Source organism: Salvia splendens, chromosome 13 (assembly GCF_004379255.2).
Source record: "Salvia splendens isolate huo1 chromosome 13, SspV2, whole genome shotgun sequence".
NCBI lineage: Eukaryota > Viridiplantae > Streptophyta > Magnoliopsida > Lamiales > Lamiaceae > Salvia > Salvia splendens.
The window spans coordinates 29,568,636-29,590,959 of record NC_056044.1 but is presented as its reverse complement, the minus strand read 5'-3'; the positions used below and the strand labels follow the sequence as shown (position 1 = coordinate 29,590,959).

Sequence of the window (22,324 nt, the reverse complement as noted above, 5' to 3'; positions counted from 1 at the left end):
GAACCACTTCTATTCCCCTAATAATAGTTGTGGAGATTTCCAGACAATGTAGAATCAAAGTCCTATTTAAGGTATTATTTCATTACACCACCCAGTCATTTCAGAACAATCTTGTTCTGTGGTACCCCATCATGTTTAAGCCATTGATCTTGACACATCCACTATTGAATCAGTGGTGTTAAGAGGTAGTGCATTATGAGTCAGTATCTTTCTATAGTCACTTTGTAGGTTTCTATTCAAAGTGATTACTCATCAAAATAACCACCACATTTTACATTGATCATATGGTTTTTGACATTTGTGGAGGGACCCTTTTCTTTGGCACAAATGAAAAGACAAGAAATCGTTATTGCAATTTCTCAAGAGAGCAATGACAAAAGGTTTCATTTCCCCTATACAAAGAAACAAGAAAGAAAAGCAATGGGGTGGGTTTTTAGCCTATTATTAGTCTCCCATCCAAACAGATATCATCAGCAAATCCACTAAGTTATTCTTCACAAAACCAAGAGCAATGTTGAGCCAGACATTATCATGCCGAGTTTGTTAGACCCTGCTATTGGGAGGCAGTGGCAAGACGCCATCGAAGAAGTCGCCAAAGTAGCCACGAGGCTCGTGCACCAGCTTGGAGATGATGTCTCGTAGAGTGATGACTCCTTCGAGCTCCCCACCTTCGTCCTCCACCACATAGATGCGATGGATCTTCTTTTCATCCAGCTTTGCGATGATATCCTTCAGCGTGTCGTTTCTGTGGCATGCAACCATCCGACTCAGCAGAGGCGTCGTCCTCTGTTGCTCCTCCATGTAGCTTCTCACGGCTGTCAGGAAGTTCTTGGCAGTAATCGATCTGCACCAAAAACACCACTCACCTCTCACTGCTAAACCCCTAGTAATACTAACTGAACTCTCATATTCTTCTGCTTATCATCAAGAGACAGACCTGTATTCCTTGTAGATTCCTGGTGCAGTAAGGAGGAACTGTATGTCTCTAATGCTTATATTACCAACGGGCTTGTTTCCATCGTCGCCAACCACAGGTACGCCTCCTACTCCGTTCTGTCTCATGAGTTTAAACGCCTGCAGTACAGGCTCGTCCTCGTGTACCTGCACATACGTACCACTTAGAAAGCACTCACGCCGCGTTGGATGTTATTATTGCCCCACTATTACCTTTATCATGCTACTGGCCTTCATCAATGGAAGCCCCAATTCAGAGAGCTTCTTGGAGCCCCAGCTTTCGAACCAGGGGAGGCCGGCACACTCTTGTAGCATGTGAATCACCGCGCTCTGAGTGATTATGTTGTCGATCTTTGCTTCCCCCAGATCAACCACAGGGACGCTTTTCATTCTGTACTTGGATAGCAGCAAGAGCATTGTCAAGAACGAGTTGTTTTTCTGCAAGGCGAGAAACGGAGCCCAACGGAAAGACCCTGATATATCCCCAACCTGGTTACCAAACGAGCACACACACACGTAACTTAGGAAGAACGATCTGCAGACATAGGCTAAGAAAGTAAGTCGGATAGTAAAAGACCTTTGTGTTTTTGTACAGATCAGAAGCAGTAAGTGTCTCAAAGAATTTCCCACACGTTGCTGTGGGAGAGTCCGGGTTGAGACTCTTATATCTCGGAGAAGACATCCCAGAGGCGGCCGCTGCTGCAACAGCAGGGCCAATGTCACGGTCCGGGCTATTCATAGCCGCCTCGAAAGGAGTGCCGCCTTCCACATTTTCAGACTGCAATACAAGTTCAATGCTACTTCATCGTACACATTGCATCTGATCATCATCACCCATCAAAATGCTGAAAAATGAATTCGAACCTGATGCAAAATCCATACAACAATGCCTGCAAATTCCACAATGCCGAGGTATCTGTCGATCCAACTGGCGTCGTCGGGCGCCATAAAGTCCACCACCGGAGCACTGAGAACTCTGTGCCCAGCAAGCAACTTGACTGCTTCTGCCACAGTTGTGTCTGACTTTATCTCAATAACTATCACACAAAAGATGCAAAGAATAAGGCCACAAAAATCAAACAAACAGCATTATTGCCATAAAAGGAACCCTAAAGTAATCCAAGAAACAAAGCAACAGAGCATAAAAAACATGTAGCATCATATTTGCAAGAATCCCCATCAACACACCAACCCACAAATTACCACATACAAATCCAACCCTTTAAGGTATGTAATCCAGATATTCATCTTGATAGTCCAGATCAGCACATACATGGATAAAAATCAAATCTTTAGTACAACCCACCAAACAAAACAAGAACAAGAAGAAATTCTGGGACATTAGAGATCAAATGATTACATTCTGATGAAGGAGCAGTAGGAAAAGAAGAGACAGGGATGCTCTCAAAACAAGCATTGAGCTTCTCAGTGGGACTCAGCTGAGGCTCCATCACATCCCACAAATCCTCCACCTGCATCCCCAGCTTAGCTTCTGGGCTTCTCGGCGTTTTACCCTCTTCCACCGCCATCTCTCCTCTCTCTCTCTTAAAGAAGGATTGATCACTTATATTAGCCACTAAAGAGTAACAGGAATAAAATTAGGTGTTGAAATGTTATCACTTTCTTGAAAGTTGACGCACACCCAAAAACCAATCATGCTGTATAATAAAATCGGACTATTTGTATGCGGAGGATTCTTGTTCGGGTGCGGCGCGGTGCACGCTGGTTTCGTGGTCTGATGTTTCAGCATTGGTCAGGATGGGGTTGACCGGTGGTGACACGTGGCGGTCAAAGATGGAGACGGCTGAATTGGGTCGTTGTTTCATCCTTTCCATTCAACTCCTACTTTGAAGCCTTGGGCTATCCGGATTTCTATTTATAGCCACCACTTGTAATTATTTTATTTATTAATAATGTAATTTAAGTATGGTTTACTTTACTTTTCTATTTTGGGATCATATCATATATATTATCGAGATCAATCCAGAGATAAGGTTTAATTGAAATCGTCTTATATAGGTCCAATGATGAAGGTGTTTGTTATTGAAAATTGAATAATACTATAATAATATCATAATATTGATAAGTGTAAGTTGTAATTGTAGTAGTAATATTTTGTGTGACAACATTTTCAATTATTTGATTCCTTAAATCAAAACTTTGGATCTGTAATCATATATTACAGGAGTGAAGCAATATTAATTAATAACTGGAAAGCATCCTAAAACAACGTTTTATTGGTTTCCATGAAATAAAATATTTTCTTTAAAATTAAGCATCCACCATAATTTTCACATAAAATTAATTGGTCTCTTCAAATTCCTATTGTTGCATGTGCAATTGAAGTGGCCGTGGCTTCGAAATGTCTGCTATTTTAGTCAGGATTGATCAATTCCTTTGTTAAAATAGAAAACTTTGTTGCTCATTCCATCATAGGTGGTTAACTTAATTTTTTCAATAGTCATCAATTGTGAGCGAAAACTGTTAGTTATATTGTTCCGAAATCAATTATGAATTCAGATGGAGTTAAAATTGATCAACTCCTTTACTAAAAGTCAAAAAGCTTTGTTGCTTATTCCATGGCAGGCACTTAATTCTTTCAAGTTTAGTTAGGTTCACTCATGTCATCAATTATTACTGTTACATTAAGACACATTTTAGTCTGGCGAGCATTGTATTTGTAATCACACTCTCACAACCACTTTCTTTCTGCACTAGGTAGGTAGAAGTGTATTTACATTTGAGTTGCCATCTGATAGTGACTTAAAAAGCTGTTAAATAACTCAAAACTGGCATTTGAAAGTACAATAGCTGTCGAAAAGTGTGCATACGTGTCAATTAAGATTCATGCTACCATAACAGATCACAATGCTGCTTCACCGTTTGAATCACTTTCTCCATGGATTTGATCACCGGAACTCTCAACATCATCACCGCCGCCGCATTCCTCTTCTTCTTTCCGCCCTACCTCGCTTTCAAATCCCTCAGCTACCTCTGCCGCTCCCTCTTCCCCGAAAACGTCGCCGGAAAGGTCGTCGTCATCGCTGGAGCTTCTTCCGGCATCGGAGAGGTTTGTCATTCACGATTCTAGTTGCTGTGAGGGTTTTGCTTTTGAAACACTCCCCAAAAGGGAAGGCCTGTTTGCACATTTTCTAATTCTCCGATATGGGAACCCCAACAGTAATATTAATGCATTTTTGTAAACAGCACATAGCCTATGAGTATGCCAAGAGGGGTGCGTTTCTGGTCATCGGCGCCAGGAGAGAGAATGCTCTGAGTGAAGTGGCCGAGAGAGCCTTCATGCTCGGGTCCCCTGGTGTCGTGCCTCTAAGGATCGATGTCTCCGATGATCAAGAGTGTCGGAGATTGATCGAGGAGGCAATCAACCAATTTGGCCGATGTATGTAACTAACTATCTATGAACTGCTTTCATGTTTTGATTTTGCATGAATATGATTTTTCTCAAATTAATTTGTTTAGTGGATCATCTTGTGGTGAGTGCCGGTGTTACTCCGGTTAGCATGTTTGAAGATACGTTTGAGGTTGACAACTTCTCACCGGCAATGGTAAATCTGTCAATCCCAGTTCTTGATTTGAAAGTCCAACTATAATACTCCTTGTGCCCAACTGGGACAACGATTTATGCAGGATCATAACAAAGACGACCTCTTAGATAAAGAATAAAGAAGGAGATAAAATAAAATGATGTGAAAAGATCTAGTAAAAAGATTTCATTTTTTAAAGATGGGTGACCATCATTAGAACAAATCAAAAAGAAAAGTAAGTTATCTTTGATCTTCGTTGGGACCGAGAGAATAATATTTATGTTGACAGGATACAAACTTTTGGGGTGTGGTGTATGCGACTTACTATGGTGCTCCCTACTTGAGGATGACAAAGGGGAAGATGGTGGTGATCACTTCTTCCACGAGCTGGCTCAATGCGCCGAGGCTGAGCTTTTACAATGTCTAGTATCAAATGATATAATGTATCATTATATATATATATTCATTATTTCACATGCCTATCTTCTTTATCTAAGCAACGCCCAACTATGGTTGGCAGGCGAGTAAAGCTGCAGTGGTGAGTTTCTTAGAAACTGTGAGGGTAGAGGTTGCACCCGATATTGGGATCACAATCGTCACTCCAGGATTAACAGAATCCGAGGTCACAAAAGGCAAATTCCTTAACAAGGAAGGCAAAATGGTGGTAGACCAAGACATGAGGGATGTAAGAATATCTTATTATCATTAGCCAGTTTTCGAATATTTATCTTACAATGATCAATGAATTTGTTAAACTCCAGGTAGTGATGAGTGCTGTTCCAGTAGAGACGGTGGGACGATGTGCGGAGGCAGTTGTCAAGAGCGCGTGCCGTGGAGACAGCTACTTGACATGGCCGCCCTGGATGGGAGCCACCTTCTTCGTCAAGGCGCTGTGCCCTGAGGCTGTCGACTGGTTCAACCATTGGTACCTGCTCACTGACCCTGGAGTTCCTCCCACACAAGCTATAAGCAAGAAAGTTGTAGACTTGCCCGGAATAAAGGACATCATGTGGCCAGATTCCATTCGATCCCCCACCATCAAGATGTACTGATCAAGAAGAGGATAATCCAGTTAGTACTACTTTACTTCTCTTTGAATCAAAATCCTAAGGGTAGTTAAGATTTGCAGCATAGAAACAGACAGTTGCAAGTAATGTCACCAGCTGTAATTACTGTATGTATCTATATATATATATATGCATGTACCTCTTGTTAATGTCTAGAGCTTATGGGGATAAGGATTTAGTGTTTAGGGGGATAGGGGTAGAAGTCAGCGACTTGACCCTCTCAAGAAGCAACCGAGCATCAGAGGTAGGACAGCCCTGGTCCATCTCCACGGCAACTGGGACGGTAGACTCTCTGCGCATCTCTACAAGCAATGTCCCCTGATAAACAATAAATCTTAAATTCAAGAAAGAGATATATTGTCAAGAGGAAGGGAATAGATACAAACTCAGAATTTGACCTCAAAATTAGCTAGAAATTTTTGAAATTCTTTTGCTGCCTCCTTGATCCGTTTGATTTCTGGAAACTCATAGGCCTTTGAAACCTCTTGAGTAGAATAACCAATTGCATTCCGTACAACCTAAAGGAGAAAGCAATTAGACAGAAGTAACCATTTAGGAGGACAGTCATGAATGAATTACTCACGTTGTGGTCGATGAGGATCTCAGAGATAAGACTGCCATCGTCGATATAAACACGAAGTTCAAAGGTAGACCTTCCTTTGAATTGAAATCCCTTGACACCAGTTATTATACACTGCAACGGAAGCAGGTGATATACTTATGCTGAATATTCAAGCATAATTCATATGAAATCCATATAAGCACAAACTCAAGATGAGAGCTTCCAAGATGTCTATAACTCTTTGTTTTTTTAGAAGAGATGTCTATCTATGGTTGTTAATTTGAGAAGAAGAGGAACTCTTAAATAATGCGGATAAAATTTGTAGTCCAGCTATGATCATACCTTTATTTTTCCTCGAACAACAGATGTTTCATCATCAATAGCTGCATACTTTGCTGATAAACTAGCCAAATATATGAAAGGGGGTTCTTTATCTCCAGAAAGTATAAAATGCGGTTCCAGATTATCCACAGTAGATATATCATCAACATCCATGTGTATGGAAGATGTGTTAGCCTCGTCATCATCCATGCCGACAGGTGCATGAACATCCTCCTCAGGCATATAACTGGCAGGGGTGCCTGGGAGATTCACATGATGGAGCAAGTTAAGATCTTTCATAAGAAACTGAGGATTTCATGAGTCATACAACTATCAATATGTACATTAGTTCAATATACCTTGCCTAGTCCCTCCTAAAGGTGTCAAAACTTCTGATGAGGGTTCATTAATATGCTGAGCAGTGGCAACAGATTGTGCACGCTGCAGTGCAGGCACGGTACTAGGCTGAGGATTACTTCGATACACAGGAACTTCAATGTCTTGTCCGCGTCTGCCAGGGCCTATGGTATCATGGAAAAAAATAGGAAAATCTTCCAAGCATTGGGAGATAGCTACAGGAAAAAGATATTTTTCCTTATTATAGATTATAGATGAACCTTGTCGTGAATGAGTAGTTATAGGAGGATCAGTATGCCCTTGAATTTCATCTTGTTCAGGTGGCCAGGGTGCATGTGAAGTGTTGTTGGCCACAGCATCATTTCTATTAATTGGAGTAGCAAAGTCTTGTCTGTGCATATCATTGGCAGGTACACTAGCTGCATAACCTTTACAAGTTGGTAAGCAACAAGTACGTGGACAAAAATATGAGAACCAGAACCTAGGTCTGAGTTTGCAAGTCTGCTCAATATGTCATACCTTGCCTGCTTGTTTGCTGGGGAATTACATTCGTTGGGCGGTTATTATCTACATGCCCTGGAACTGCATCATTACTAGGTGGCCATGCAGCAAGTGTTGCCCTAGTTGTCAGAGGAACAACCTCCCCTGGCCTATTTCTGCATTTATTAAATATAGGTCATCTCCCAGTCATGGAGAGTTATCCAAAGCAGCACAAAAGTTCTGAATTTACAGAGTTTATGTGGGTTATCAGATAAGAGTAGTAAATTTATTTGACCAATCCCACCATTGAATTCTAAGGTTTAAATTTTACAAGCATCTTCGCAATTTAGAGTGCTGCTCAAGTTTGTAATACATTTTCGAACAATCCTAAAGGGATGCAAACAATTCCTCTGTCATCAACAGTACCTATATACACTGAAAAAAACTTCAATTCATTCAGCCAACGCAATTCTATTAGTATTTCTTACTTTAGGAATGTAACACAGAAGGTCAATAATAGCTCAAATGAAACATGGAAAAGGATAGACTACAGATGAATCAGATGAAGCCAAAAATGTGGGAAATTAAATTCTTCCAAACTCCGGTTGCAGAAATGCCCATCAGAAGGAACAATCAGCATGCAAATAAAAGCATAAGCCACAGATATATAGTTGCCTACATTCATCTCCTTCTATTCTCTAGAAAATAGTGAGAACTTTAGCAAGAACAAAAGAAAGATTACCAAGTCAAACTAAATGGCAGTTTCATGAATGTAATACCATTCAATGGAGTTAAATGCAACAGATACTCAATTTTCAAGTGTTCATCAGTACCTTCTTCCCCGAGGTGGCTTATTTATTTCTTCAACAAGCCTCTGTCGTGCAGCTTCCAACTCATCTACGGCTCCTCCCAACACCTCAATAACTTCAGGGACTAGCATCAAGAGCCCATGCCTAACATGTACATTACAAACAACTACCTGCAATTTTTTTCATGATTTAATCAATTGCTACAACCTCCTACATATCTAATCATGAAACATGGATAAGCATATGCAGGACTGAAAATCATGAAACGTGGATATGCATATGCACGACCTTCAGTCCTGCCGGCCCCAAAACTTGAAGATCTTTGATGGGTCGATATTCCATGCCAAACACACGTTGGATTCCGTCTGTCATAGACAGTTTAAGGCATCTCTTGATTCCCGGAGCAGCGTTTTGGTACCTCCCGCGAACAGGGTTGCTTATGTTTACTGCCTCATCCACCTACGTAAACATGCAATTAGCCCTAATAATGTCTAAAACCTCAGAATCAATCTTTTTCGCATTTGCCTATAATACAACCATCACTGATTTTACAGTAAGTCCCACACGCGTTCAATTCCAGTTTTAAACAGTTTTTAGAATACCTCTTGATTAAAAATATTGATGAAAAATTTTAGCGATTTTCACCTGAAGAACAAAAGGCCCCTTGAGATCAACCAAATGCAATGTGTGCACATTCGGCGGAAGCACCCCCGCGCCGCAGAAATTCATGTCCGACCAGAACAACTGCTTAAAGCAAAGCTTAGCCTTCGATGAATCGTCCATTCTCTGAAACCCCGGCGTGGATGCCTGCAAACCTTGTAAACACGAATCCAGCCACTCTCCCCTAACACTGAGCCCTAGCCTCTTCAAAACCCCATCCACCGCCGGCGACTCCGACACTTGAAAATGACCGTGATTACCGTTCGTGGCTTCAGGGAAGGCATTGTCACCGGTAGAAACATCTTCCCGGTCTTCGTCGGAGATATCAAGTGGAATCGGCTCGAATCGGTGGTTTCCTTGTGTGTGAGTGGCGGTGGGGGGTGCGGTGAAGGAATTGTTGCTGCCGGGAGTAGGATTTGCGGAGTTCAGTGTAACTGTTTGGAAATCGGACTCGATGTCTTCGGCGATGAGGTCGTCTTCGTCTAACCAGTGCTGTTGAGGCGGAGGAGGAGTAGGCAGCGGAGGGCAGGGGTTATCATCGTCGTCTTCGTCGTCGGAGGAGACTACAAGGAGGCGCCTTCTATTCATTTTCCACTTTCCCCCCAAATTTTGAGATACAAATTATAGGTTTCATCCGCAAATTCCGGCCACGCCCGACAACCATTTTTTTATAAATTAATTTATTATCTTAAAGAAACTAAAAATAAAATAGAAGAGAATAAATTTGGACAGAAATTTGTGATTTGTTTTGACACTTTTAACGATGCATGATAAACCAACAATGACATATTTTTTTAAAATTTTAAGGGCAATTAATAGTGATTAAAAAAAGAATGAGGGTTATTAAAGAGCTTATATATAGAATCTGGAAAATGGGTAAATGTGAATATATTCATTCAATTTAGAGTTAAATATTAGAATGCCACTTCTCACTAGGGTTTACAAATCGTGCATTTACTTAGCTTTTTATCAATCAATTAGTAGAACTAACGTATAACAACAAATACAGGTAAATGTGAAAGAGAATCTGTTTGAAACTTGGTCAAGTTATGCTCCTTTTGATCTGGGTATACCAGCATCGAACGCCCTTTGCAACACGTCCAGTCTCTCCATGATGAGAGATTGCTCGGCTTCTTCAAGTTGGGTGTTTTCGTTTTCCATAATTAGCTCAAGATCTTCAAAATGCTTCACCTTGCCCTGCAGTTTCTTGAGCTGCAACAATTTATAAAACAAAAATGTCAAACAGAATAAATTCCTTTCATTTTTCAGAATCCAAGTTTTGAAGTTGGATGCTTTGTGATTTTATCTCAAGAATAAAACCTGTTTCTCAATCATAATAGCAACCAAGTTTCCAATCTCTTTCTCCTCCTTATCAGCCAACATCTTTGCATTTGCAGCAGCTACACCAAGTGCTGTTGCAGTTGCAGCCCGCGTTTTCAAATTTAGCGGTATTATATTCTTCGCAAATGATATCCCCCCAATTTCTGCAAAAAATTGTCATATATTTGGTGTATCAACAACAGCCCCAGAAGTTCATATGAATGGAGGTAATACACATTAAGAAGAGCGTGATTGGAATCAAATAAAGCACAACTCTTTATACCTGATTGATTGGGGTTTTTATCTTCTTCTGCATTATCAGCATCGCAATCAGCGTCTCTGATGAGTAGAAACAAGTTTCAGCTGACTTTAATATTCAATACTTTATCTGAAGATGTAAGATCCAACAGAAAATTAGACAGGTACCTCTCAGGATTACTGGCTTCAGGGGAGCCTATTGAGTCGAAAAATTTGCCATCATTGTCGTCAAATAGCTCTCTTGAACACTGGTTCTCGTAGCAAAGAGAAGTAATAGCAGCATCAGCTGCCGAAGCTGTGATATGTGGATCCAACATCGTAGAAATGCGAGTTACCTGGTGGACTAGATGTCAAAAGCCAACACAGACAAAAATAACAACAAACTTGACAACAGCTTACTGAAGAGCGAATCAGATCATAACAAGCAGTATAACTAAATGCGAGTTACCCCAGAACATTACACAGCTATTTAATTCTTCAAAAAGATTAAATGCAATATCATCATTGTCGAGCAGTACAAGTTATGATTTTCAGAATGGTTGATATGAAAAACTCGAAGTCAATAGAGCAACACCAAACAAGATATACAGCTTTTTGTAGAAGTTGATTAAGTACCTGTTTCATCATATAATTTCCAGCATCAGAAGTTGGTCCAGTGCACACTCGTTTCCTTAGAGGACCTTCGCACTTGGCATCTCCGTTCTGCTGATCCTTATTCTGAACCTCGGAGCTTGGTTCCTCAGCCTTCACAGATTCTAGTGATTCACTAGAAGGTACCGGTGCTTGCTTGCCATCACCAATTATATCCAATAATCCACCCTTTCTAAGGCCAGCCCCCAACATAAGATCGCCAAATGGCAGCTGCATAGGCTTTGAGATGCATTCCAGTTTACTTTTTGTCTGAACATTCTTAGAAACAAGATCCCAGTCATCTCCGTGCTTTAAGATAGATTCTAAAAGAAGTAGAGTTTCCTCCTCTGTCCAGCCAACTGCCTGATTAACAGTATCTTTTAACTTGAAGTCATCTGCCGATTTTTCCTTCTCATATTTTCCACTTTCGAAGCATTTTTCACAAAGAATAAAACTTGCCTCCTGGTACAGGCAAAACAAAAGTCAAGAAATGGTGATTTTGAAGAAGTGCAAGTCACCACATATTACCAGTATGTCTTTTTGGGTTTACTTCAGCATCTAAAATGCAAACTAACACTACAACCTATCTTCAACAGATAGCTACATATTAACACTAAGCAATTGTTATTTTCTAGAATCATTGCATAATATGCCCTTTTTTCCAGGTATATTTTCTAAAACCTATGCATAAGAAATATGTAAATCTGTGTACGCGCGGACAAAGCAAGATGCTGTAGAAAAAAAGATGCTATTCAGCCCGCAAAGGAAAGCAAGCAAGAAGAAACATCTCATTTAACAAAACAAGAAGAATTGTCAACCTCTTGAAAATGACCCTATGGAGCATTTGAAGTAACAATTGGAGTAAAGAGGAGACAGACATAGCTACCCGAGCAGTTCAGGCCATAGCTATCTTTTTTTACTTAACACCCATAAATTTTGTTAAAAACAAACAGATTGAATCTCAGAATTTCCAAATCACACCATAAAATTTAGAGGGTTCCAAGCTTTACTATAATCATACCTTTTCTTATTATAAATTGGAAAGAACAAATAAATAGGAGAAAGACTGGTGATTGATAAGAGGGATACATGATAAATTCATTCAGCCAGCTGAAGAGACAAGGTATATGCTTTGGCTTTAGTGTTAAGGAGTTAGAATAACTCATTTTGCAAGTACTCACAATCATCACAAACCAATTAGTTACATAGAGGATGCTTATCTGTTTCTTAGGCATCAAATAAAGGTATGTAATTCAACTTGAGCAAGAGTTCAAGTCAACAATCATTTGTGATGGATGGCATATTAACAGTAAGGCATACAAAGTTTCTCTTAAAATGATATTATAACGTACATACACGAGAAAACGGAAACAGTCAATCCTGAATCGACAAGTTCAGATAGTAAGTTCGATATTTTGTAACAAGATAACACAACTTGAAAGGTGGAGGCATAACTACGGTACCTTCGTATATTCATACTGTTTAGAATCACAATTTTCTTTACAATTCCCGCACACCACACCACCCTTGTTCCTCTCCTCCTGCAACATCAACTCCCCGTAAACATCCGAATAAGAGGCCAATGGCGGCCACTTAAACCCACTTTCTCCCACCTCCCCAACGACCCCGCCACCATCCCCTCCCACAGAAGGAGGCGGTTGGGGTGGCGCCACTAGCGGTTTCATGGAATTGGGCGCTGCCACCACTCTCACCCCATGAGGGGCACCTTCTTCAACCTTCATCCGCCCCTTCCAATCCCCCTCCCTCTCCTCCTCCTCATCCCCGAACGACGCCGTTCCAGAGCCCCCCTCACGACTATTTCCCCCCACATCACTACCAGAAACGTTGAAATTAATGAGACCCCATTTCTCCAAAAACGTAAAAACTTTGTGGAGGACGCTGATGTCGCCCACTAGCGACTTCCGGACCTCGGTGAAAGTGAGCTTTCTGGAAGGGTCCTCTCTGTATTTGGTGATGATGAAGTCCCTGTACTCTTTGTAGATTCTGGGCGTTCTGGTGATTGAGCTGCCGTCGAAGAATTCTCGCAGAGAAAACTTCTCGACTTCGTGAATGTTAATCCAAGAGAACCAACCTGTTTTTACCGATAAATCAAGAAATAAAAAAAAAACACAGATTTCAAGATTAGGGCATAATGAAGTGCGAAATTGCAGTCGTGTGAGATATAATTATGGAGATATGGGGGATGGTGGATTCATGGATACTTACTGGAGTAGCTGGGAATGGTGTAGAGCTCCAACTCTGGAATGATTCTTTCCATGGCGAAGCAAGATTGAATTTTGGGTTATAGGTCACGTTTTAGGGGGTTTAAAATGTGTTCAGAAGTAAATATCGATTTTGCCCTTAAAACAGTATATACTTCATTAAAGATCATAATGGCTTATTTAAAGTATTTAAAATGAATAAATTATGCTAATTTTCTTTTATTTTAACGTTAGAAATTATTAAATTTTTGTTTTTTAAACCGTATGCCAAATTCGCCAGAATTGATTGAGAGTTAAACCGTATTCGAAAGCAAATCCAATCTCTAACTTTTTTTCTATGCACAGTTTAATTTGATACTTATCCGAGCATAATTTAGTTAATACAACAACACAATTAGATTCTTCTAAAAAATTGTTTATTTTTAAAAATAACTAGTATCACATATGTGCTATGCACATATTAATATATTTTTAAAACATTAATTTTCAATTTTAAATTAATTAAATAAAATTAGAATCAATATTTAAAATGAACAATATGAGTAACAATTTTAGTTATATGAGAATCAAAAATCTATACTAGTCAACATTGAAGCATAATAAATTTGAAACAAATCACATAATATAATGTTTAAACATTAAATCATGGAGTAGGAAGATAAAAATCTATCACAATAAAGAATTTGGATAATTACTCATCATTTTTAAAACTTTTCTATACACTACATTAACTTTAAAATTAAAATCAATATCATCATTATAAACTAAAACCTTCAATTCTTTACAATCGTCACTCTTCAACAGAACCTATAGGTAAAATAACTCGTTTGTCATCTTTAAAGCCGTCCGCCTCACCTAAAACTACAATAAAATAAGGAACAAAATCAATTTGCAACGCACATAATCAATAATCAATATGTATTAAAACGATCATCCGTAGAGCAAAGCATAAGATGAGACCCGTGAAAGTACACAATCGAACAATTCACACCACATGCATTCGATGAAAGGATAAAAAATATCTAACACATGGCAGAATATGCGTGAAAATTATGAAGCAATTATCCTTGAAGACCATGCTTTTTTTAAACAACATGATATAGAATATACTCTATGGCAATTGCATTATAGAAGGATAGAGGGGCTAAGGGCCCTCTTTGATGCAGCGGCTTCAGCAGGATCACCTACACCCTAAAATGGTAAAGGCACACTCCGTGCTGTACCTGATCGACTTACAAAGATCTGAACTTAGTTTAAGACCTTCCTCTTTGAGGCTACTGGATTTTATCATGATTTGATGTTGAAGATAAGATCTAAGTATGGCCTCCAATTGGGATATTCTTATGATGATCCAGAAAATCAGATTCCAATGTCAAAAGATGGAAATAAATCTTCAGAGGGGAAAAAATGCTGGATGTCATGTCATCGTTGTCTGATCTATTTGGGTGAGTAAAACCTCACTCACTCCACTTAATCACACATAAGTAAAACCTCCCACTCACTCCACTTAATCATACATTTAATGTCCTTTAAATTATATATATATTTAATTTAATTTAATTTAATTTTTTAAATTAAATGACAGTCTTGTAAATTTCTCCAAAACTCCCATTTTATATATTGTATAGATGTCCTATTATAAGAATATAAGTATACAAAATATGATTCCTGATAAGCTATATCATGTGTTTGGAAACATAAAAAAAACCTTGTTAGAATTATAAATTTATACTTAGTATTAAATAATTTAATTTAAATTAATTAACTAATATAAAAACCAAAGTAAGCTTTTTCTAGCTAAATATTAGGGTTTTAATTAAGCTTATTATTACTAAATAATAATAATAATAATAATAATAAGATAATGCAGAATTTTAAAATTATATTAAAATTTTTTGAGCGAAATAATAAAAATAATAAGTTGTGGTATTATTATTTATATGATTATGATTCATAAATTTTAATTACATTAATTTATTTTTCATAAATTATTAATTGATTGTAATAATAATAAAAATAATAGCTATTTTAATGATTATTATTTATCTTATTGTTATATTAAGAATGATTCAAAAAAATTAGGAGTACTAGTTACCACTATTAATTTTTTAAAAATAATTGCTATGGAGCCTTAAATGTTTAAATTTGTAAGTATTTTAAAATTTAATTAAGAAGAGTTAGAAAAAAAATAATGAAAAACTACACCGTCTTTAGTTATAAGATTCTGATTATTTTTCTTATTTAATTTTTGAATAGTCCTACTAAATATATATGCCCTTTGGATAGACTTTTCATGATATACCTACCCAAATACCCAATAAATTGCAATTATCCATAACAATTATTTTCAGTAAGTGTTAATTACCCGATAAATTGCGGTCCTCCATAACATTTATTTTAGTAAGTGTTAATCACCCAATAAATTGCATTCCTCCATAACAATTTATTTTTAGTAAATGTCATAAATAAATCATAATCTAATCACGATGTATTTACAAAATCCCGAAATCCCCAAATTGTGACCCCAACTTTTTGCCCTAATTTTTAATTATAGTATTTCTGATTAAGATTTTAAGATCACAAAATCACTCACAACGAAGAGCTTAGCTTCCCTGATCTATTGCTTCCTGCACAGAATCTACTTGAAAATCCTCAAAACACTCTATATACACATACATACAACCAACCGTGAGCAGGAATTTAGGGTTTTGGTTGATCGCTACCGAATAATTTTGATGGAATCGGAGAAGGAAACGTCGGAAGCATGCAATAAGCAAGAGGAGGAGAAGGGCTCGACAGAAGCTGAAGAAAAAGGGGTACTCAAGGACGATGCCGGCTGCGTGGAAGCCGCGAAACTGGAGGAAAAGGAGGTAATTGAGGAAACGCAACAGGAGAATGAGAAGGAGGTGGAGGATGATGAGATGGCAGAAGTAGGTGGAAATGCGGGGGAAGACGAGGGAGCGAAAAACCAAGAAGTAGAAGAGGCCAAAAGTGGCGGAGAAGAAGATGGCGAAGATAGAGAAGAGAAGAAGAGTGCAGCAACGAATTCAAGAAAAAAGAGAGCGACCGAGACGGACGAACTGTCGTCACCTAGGACGCCTGTGAGTGACAGGCCGACCAGGGAGAGGAAGACAGTTGAGAGATTCACGGTGAATGAGTCGGCAAAGAGTTCTGCTCGCAAGCCTTTGGCAATTGAGAAGGTACCATGATCCGTTTAACATAAATTGTTATCTTTTGCGATCATGTCTTTTTTTTTTTAAAGGGAAGATGATAAACTGATACAGAAATTGTTTCATAGTTTTGATTCAATTAGGTTCATAAGAATAGATGTAGTATCATTTTGCTGTAACTGTAAAGTTTCAGAATTAATAGTGGACATGAATGAGAGAGAATGATCTCATAACATACTTGTTGTCGTTCCAAGCTAATAATTTCTGAGATAGAATAAGTATTTTATTTAACTAGCAGCAATCTCATTAGAAATATAGTTTTTATATATCCTGCCTTCGGAAAGTTACTACTTTCCTGAAATTGGACATGTATTTCTACTGAAAAGAATGCTCTTACCTTGATAGCATGCACTTGGTATGTTTTATGCGGAATGAATGGTACTACAATAGAAGGAAATTTTGCTATTTTTCATGTATCTTGTTCCATGTTCTTCCCTGTTATATCATTAGTTTTTGTTTTTTATAAGGGTTGTCTTTAGAATTTCTAATTGCTACTTTCGCTCTATTCTGACAGGGTCAAGGCACACAGCTCAAAGACATCCCCAATGGTATATTTCAGTCATCTTGGATTTACCTTTTTTGGTCAATGAAGTAGGGAGAGATTAGATAATGGAAATCAATAAGCTGGGTTGTGATTTCAAAATTCATTTTTGTGTGATGATTGCTGCTGCAATTTTGTTGATTTCTTAAGAAACTTTAAATATATGATGTGATGTGTGTTCTGCAAGCAGAACTTTCCTTATGTGATTTTCTTATATGACTTAGAGTGAGATGACTGATTCCCTCATCTAGATGAGTTTATGTGCATTACACCTGTTGCGGAACATGCACTAGTAAATTGTCCATTCATGTACATATAAAACTGGCTTGCTACTACTAAAAAGTTTCTTTATGAAAATTTTATTTATTTTGCTACTTGTATTACATATAAAGATCCAAATGGTTTGCATCAACGAACAAGTCTTGTCGTCCTGTCATTAGTAGGTTGCCAAAACATGACTATCATGTGATGAGCTTTGTTTGTGTTTATACATGGCCGCATCCGGAGCCTGAGGATGAAGTGAGCGCATCACATGTGTTTTCTACGATAGGGCAGGACAGTCCTAGCCGATAGCTTATGCCTTATGAGCATATATGGTGGCATAATGCTGTAGTTACACATGATGTGTTTCTGGTATCTGGCTTTATCTACTGATGTTTTTAGCGGATTAATTTGTTATGCTAAAATGAGTCATGCTGTTTCTATGATCTTATGCATGTTTCAGTGGCCTTCAAGTTGTCCAAGAGAAAAGCTGACGAGAACCTGCACCTTCTCCACATCATTCTTTATGGGAAAAAAGCAAAGGTTTCATATTGTAATATATCTTGTTGTGCTTATTCTGCAACTTTGCTGCAATGGTGATTTTGAATTGCCCTGTTGATTTTCTGTCATCATCTGGAGTCTCATGATTACCCCTTCTGTTCAGGTGCATAATCTTAAGAAAAATATCGGCCTCTTTTCAGGTTTTGTATGGACTGAGAATGAGGTGGGGTGTTTCTCTCTTTTTATTCTCTTCTTGTTGAGGTTTACATTGTTCGAGTCTTATGGCTAAATCTTACTGTATCAACTAGATAAATAGTAGTAATTGTTTTATTGCTCACATCCTTTGATTGGTTGAGAGATTTTATATCTTCAGGAAACCTTCATATGGTAAAATAATTTTGTACTCCTTTGATTGATTTCTAAATAAATAGTTAGTTTGCATGGTTCTTCTAGCTTTCTGATCAGAAAGGCTTGAATAATTCTATATGGTAGTCAAGTGAATTCTGATCTTATGTGCCATCATACACTCACCATTAGGGGTTGCTAATATACTCTGATTGATTGCACTTCACTTTTGAACTTTATGATTTGGTAGCAGATGATGTGACTAGCATCAATGTGTAGTCTTTTCTACTGAGAATTGCCTAGTTCAAAATATTCATCTTTAAAACCAATCCTGTCAGTGTTAAACTGTGTGACTGGTTCTGTGCACGTAGGCCGATGCTTTAAACTCCCTCCGTCCCCCAATAATTGGCACCGTTTGACTTGACACTAAGAAATGTAGTGGAAAGTGGGTGAAAAAGTTAGTGCAATGCGGGTTCTATTTTTATAGTATATTAATTTTATAATAAAATGTAAGTGGAATGAGTTAGTGGAATGTGGGGTCCATTACCAAAGGTAGTAAAAAGTAAGGGTGCCAATTAATTGGGGACGGACAAAAAAGGAAATTGTTCCAATTAATGGGGGACGGAGTATGTTTTTATTTTAAGTTTACATTTCTACTAAGAAACCCTAGGTTTCTTACTTTCTACTTTCAAATAAGACTTTCATTTTAAACCTTCTATTGCTATGCATCATACAAAACATTAGATGCAGCATGATATCAACATAGAATTGGAAGGTTAGATAGTAAAAAAAGATAAAAGATAAATGACTCCTCTATAAAAGACTCCAACCTAAATAAAACTCTTACAGATAAACCTATCTCTAAGACTCCACTAATAACAAGACTCTTGATAACAATAAACAACTAATAATAGTACTAGTAACTAACAAACTAAAAAATATCTTTTCTGCATATCCATATCAGTGTCTTGAGACAAAAAAAGGAGTCATTTGCAGTTTAAGCAGATCCTTATTTGTTTATAGTGTGCTCTTCAAGTCTTTCCTATGTGATAGTGTTTGGATATACAAGATTTGATTCTCAAATATGATCACCTACTAAGATGAGATATTTATGTTGTTTCTCATGTGCTTGAGAAACTTCTTTACAGCACGAGCATGTGTATTATTTTATTGTTTTCTTTTTTATATTTGAATTTTTAAATTCTTATATCTACAGCTAGTTTTGCACTGAGCCTAGCATATGCTCTATGTATTAACAGGGAAAACAGAGGACCAAAGTTAAGGAGAAGCTTGATAAATGTGTCAAAGAAAAATTGATAGATTTTTGTGATGTTCTTAATATTGACAATAAGGCTTCTGTAAAGAAGGTAAGCTTTTGTATTTTGTTCTATGTTATAATTCTTGAAATCTCTTCCACTTGTTAATATTATTTTGTATCATCCAGGAAGAACTCTCAGTGAAGTTATTGGAATTCCTGGAATCTCCTCATGTCACATCAGAGATGTTGCTTGCTGACAAGGAAAAGGTTAGTCAATGTTTTCATTTACCTTTGTTGCTGCATGTTATGTTTTACCTGATAAGTGATAACAATATTTTTTTCTATTTCTTTAATATTTCCCTTCCATTATAACATCTGAAGGGTAAGAAGCGAAAGAGTAATGACCCAGTAATCAAAAGCCCTGGTTCTTCCAACCTGGCTGGAGGGAAATCTACCAAGGTTAGACTCTTTCTCATTCAGTTGAAAGGGTTGTGTAAATAAAGTTAGTGGTGAAAGTCAATTGAATGGACAGTTGGTTGGTTATCTTTCTCCTTTCTTCTGTGTCATTACTGTTATACTGTGTTGACTGTTGACTATGGCTTACTGTGATGCATGTATGCTTGTTTGCATGTTGCACATTGGTGCTAGTTCTGTATTATTTTCCTACCCAAATCTCAATGTTAGGCTGGTAATAGTCGTCTCCAGTTGCAGATTTTAGAAGTTGGAACCTACTAACTCTCTGGGCAGATTGAAATTGCTAACTGTCAGAATGAAGCCCTATTTAAATACATAAGTTTTGCTTAATATCTTCAATAGTTACAATATCGCATCGTTAATATAATATTCATGTTAAGATATTTGTAGGTCTATAAAGTAGTGAGAATTGTAGACTTGCCCTGATGGTATTCTCTAGGTGCAAAATCCTCTGCTTCCTTACAGTTGCATATTTCATTTCCTGTAGAAGCAAAAAACGGATTCTGATTCTGGAAAAAAGAAAAAACTTTCAACAAACGAAGAAATTGATGACAAAAGCAAATCTTCAGAAAGTAAAGAAGATCAGGATGAGGATGACAAAGTTGCTCGGGTCGACAGCGATGATAAAGAGACCAACTCAGGGGAAGAGACAGGTGAAGAGCATGGTTCACCCAATACTCAGTCGAGTTCTTTAAAGAAGAGGACTAAAAAAGATACTGGTAGGACAGCTGAGAAGTCTGCTGGTAAGAAAAGCCCTACAAATGCTTCAAATGCTCCTGCTAAATCGACTAAAAAATCGTCCAGTTCTGTATCAAAGAAAGGTGCTGCTAACAGTGAGTCAAAGAGTAAACAGAAAGTGACTTCAGCTAAGAAACAAAAAGCTGAAAAGAAAACTGAGGTTGATACAAGTCCACCTGCAAAGGCTAAAGCAGCAAGCAAGTCTTCAACCAAAGTTGTGAAGAAGAATCAAGGTATGGTCTTCAACTCTTATGCTGAATAGTCTTTGCCGCTCATCTGGATGATGTAAAATGCATAGAGAGGAAGCAATTCATGCCCATCTTGTGTATCAATAGTTAAACGGTGTCTATTTCTATCCTTTGTTAAAACTGCAATGAGTTATCTTTGGCATGAAAGTTGTCATGCCAACAGTTCATGAAGCGTCCCTCATTGACTGAACTTTAACTACTCCACCTTGAGTCAAAATCCATTTTTTGGTCCTACACGCTCCCATGTTTTTCACCCTTCCCATTAGCCTTTGTCAGATTTCTTCGAGTATAATCTCATCTATATTGAGCATTTTTTTTGGAGCAGGTGAAGCCAAAAGTATCAAAAAGGCTAAAGAAGAGCCTACCCGGGAAGAAATGCATGAAGTTGTAGTGAACATACTCAAGGAAGTTGATTTTAACACTGTAAGCTATCCACTTGCCATACACACTACTTGTTATGATTAATCTTGGATTCATCATTCGCTATTTATGAGTCGTTTCGTTTTTGCTTGTGAAATGCAGGCGACACTGTCTGATATCCTCAGACAACTTGGTACGACCTCTATAACACGCCCACTGCTAGATAAGCTTAGTTTCTGGTTTACTAACTGTTTTGTGCCCGGTTGACAATCAGGAAATCATTTTAGCATAGATCTTTTGCATAGGAAGTCCGAAGTAAAAGCTATAATCACGGAAGTGATAAAGAATATGTCTGATGATGAAGAGGACGAGGATGACGAAGCCTCTGAATCCGGCGACGAATCGGGAAAAGATGGAGGAGATGATGAAGCCTAGGCTTGATCAAATGGTGTGTAGTATATATATACATCTGAGTTGATAGTTTGATCTTTTGGAGGACTGTTCAAAATGGGGTTACAACATTAGCAATTTGCTCTGTTTTGAATGCGGCATTAGGGTTCTATTTGTAGGGTTGTTTTTTTATGTTTATACCTGATTTTGTAAAATTAATTTATAAATTTTCTAGTAATAGGAGCATACGACTGTAATAAATGTGCAGTTTTTTACTGCTAGCCTTAGTTGTTTTATGTTATTGCTTTTTTACTTGTGACAGTGGGAAATTAAATACTTGGATCGACGGTAAGAGTAAGAGATTATTTTGTTACGAGATTGCTTGATACATATATCTACGTAATATTTTTTTCGTTTGAAATTCTTTCTACATATATACAGTACGAATTCAACAATAATTTTAATTTTTTGTTGGAAAATATGTATCATTAATAATAAAGGCCAAGTTGCTAGAAAAACATGAATTTTAGTAATTTTGATCTATTTCTTAACTTTCAAATTCTAGAGTAAGAAAACTGAAAAGAACTCTGAATTCGTAGGAATACAAATTGGTGGAACGCTAGAGAGAACAATATGAATCAATGATCAAGTCGGTTGTTGAAGTCCTGAAGGAGTAAAGGATGGATATCGTTGGGGCTGACTGGATAGCATATAGATAATTATATGGTCATTTCCAAGTGTTTGATATCATATTTAAGTTACCATCTCGGCCCTTGTTTATCTCCATAGCGCA

The 22,324-nt window shown here is 37.8% G+C and overlaps 5 protein-coding genes across 7 annotated transcripts; 2 read left to right on the top strand and 3 right to left on the bottom strand.

Moving 5' to 3' along the window:
* Positions 1 to 333: 333 nt before the first annotated feature.
* LOC121762749 (SNF1-related protein kinase regulatory subunit gamma-1-like) lies at positions 334 to 2,648 on the bottom strand. The gene is made up of 6 exons (XM_042158731.1): positions 2,315 to 2,648; positions 1,819 to 1,991; positions 1,532 to 1,732; positions 1,168 to 1,443; positions 938 to 1,101; positions 334 to 844 (listed from the first exon to the last, which is right to left on the bottom strand). The coding sequence occupies exons 1-6, from the start codon at positions 2,481 to 2,483 to the stop codon at positions 544 to 546; spliced, it is 1,284 nt and encodes a 427-aa protein (XP_042014665.1). The 5' UTR covers positions 2,484 to 2,648; the 3' UTR covers positions 334 to 543.
* A 1,080-nt stretch (positions 2,649 to 3,728) lies between these two features.
* Positions 3,729 to 5,551, top strand: LOC121760847 (11-beta-hydroxysteroid dehydrogenase A-like). Its single transcript, XM_042156449.1, has 6 exons — positions 3,729 to 4,024; positions 4,162 to 4,354; positions 4,435 to 4,520; positions 4,789 to 4,920; positions 5,020 to 5,184; positions 5,261 to 5,551. The coding sequence occupies exons 1-6, from the start codon at positions 3,854 to 3,856 to the stop codon at positions 5,549 to 5,551; spliced, it is 1,038 nt and encodes a 345-aa protein (XP_042012383.1). The 5' UTR covers positions 3,729 to 3,853.
* On the bottom strand, positions 5,407 to 9,497 carry LOC121762687 (recQ-mediated genome instability protein 1-like). 3 transcript variants are annotated; one of them, XM_042158648.1, is made up of 11 exons: positions 8,741 to 9,493; positions 8,384 to 8,554; positions 8,120 to 8,265; positions 7,326 to 7,462; positions 7,067 to 7,234; positions 6,809 to 6,970; positions 6,471 to 6,709; positions 6,150 to 6,260; positions 5,965 to 6,084; positions 5,706 to 5,884; positions 5,407 to 5,547 (listed from the first exon to the last, which is right to left on the bottom strand). In XM_042158648.1, the coding sequence occupies exons 1-10, from the start codon at positions 9,341 to 9,343 to the stop codon at positions 5,726 to 5,728; spliced, it is 2,016 nt and encodes a 671-aa protein (XP_042014582.1). In that variant the 5' UTR covers positions 9,344 to 9,493; the 3' UTR covers positions 5,407 to 5,547; positions 5,706 to 5,725. The 3 variants fall into 3 exon arrangements, with proteins under 3 accessions (XP_042014582.1, XP_042014580.1, XP_042014581.1); XM_042158646.1 differs by having other exon boundaries at positions 6,809 to 7,234; positions 8,741 to 9,497; XM_042158647.1 differs by having other exon boundaries at positions 6,809 to 7,225; positions 8,741 to 9,497.
* A 131-nt stretch (positions 9,498 to 9,628) lies between these two features.
* LOC121762689 (SWI/SNF complex subunit SWI3A-like) lies at positions 9,629 to 13,258 on the bottom strand. The gene is made up of 7 exons (XM_042158649.1): positions 13,190 to 13,258; positions 12,427 to 13,055; positions 10,949 to 11,425; positions 10,502 to 10,668; positions 10,359 to 10,414; positions 10,076 to 10,239; positions 9,629 to 9,967 (listed from the first exon to the last, which is right to left on the bottom strand). Exons 1-7 carry the CDS (start codon positions 13,239 to 13,241, stop codon positions 9,803 to 9,805), a joined length of 1,710 nt encoding a protein of 569 aa, XP_042014583.1. The 5' UTR covers positions 13,242 to 13,258; the 3' UTR covers positions 9,629 to 9,802.
* Positions 13,259 to 15,683: 2,425 nt separating this feature from the next.
* LOC121762090 (protein DEK-like) lies at positions 15,684 to 21,812 on the top strand. Its single transcript, XM_042157862.1, has 11 exons — positions 15,684 to 16,385; positions 16,930 to 16,963; positions 17,681 to 17,760; positions 17,882 to 17,941; positions 19,323 to 19,430; positions 19,508 to 19,588; positions 19,703 to 19,780; positions 20,283 to 20,766; positions 21,107 to 21,204; positions 21,304 to 21,334; positions 21,416 to 21,812. Exons 1-11 carry the CDS (start codon positions 15,921 to 15,923, stop codon positions 21,574 to 21,576), a joined length of 1,680 nt encoding a protein of 559 aa, XP_042013796.1. The 5' UTR covers positions 15,684 to 15,920; the 3' UTR covers positions 21,577 to 21,812.
* Positions 21,813 to 22,324: the final 512 nt, after the last annotated feature.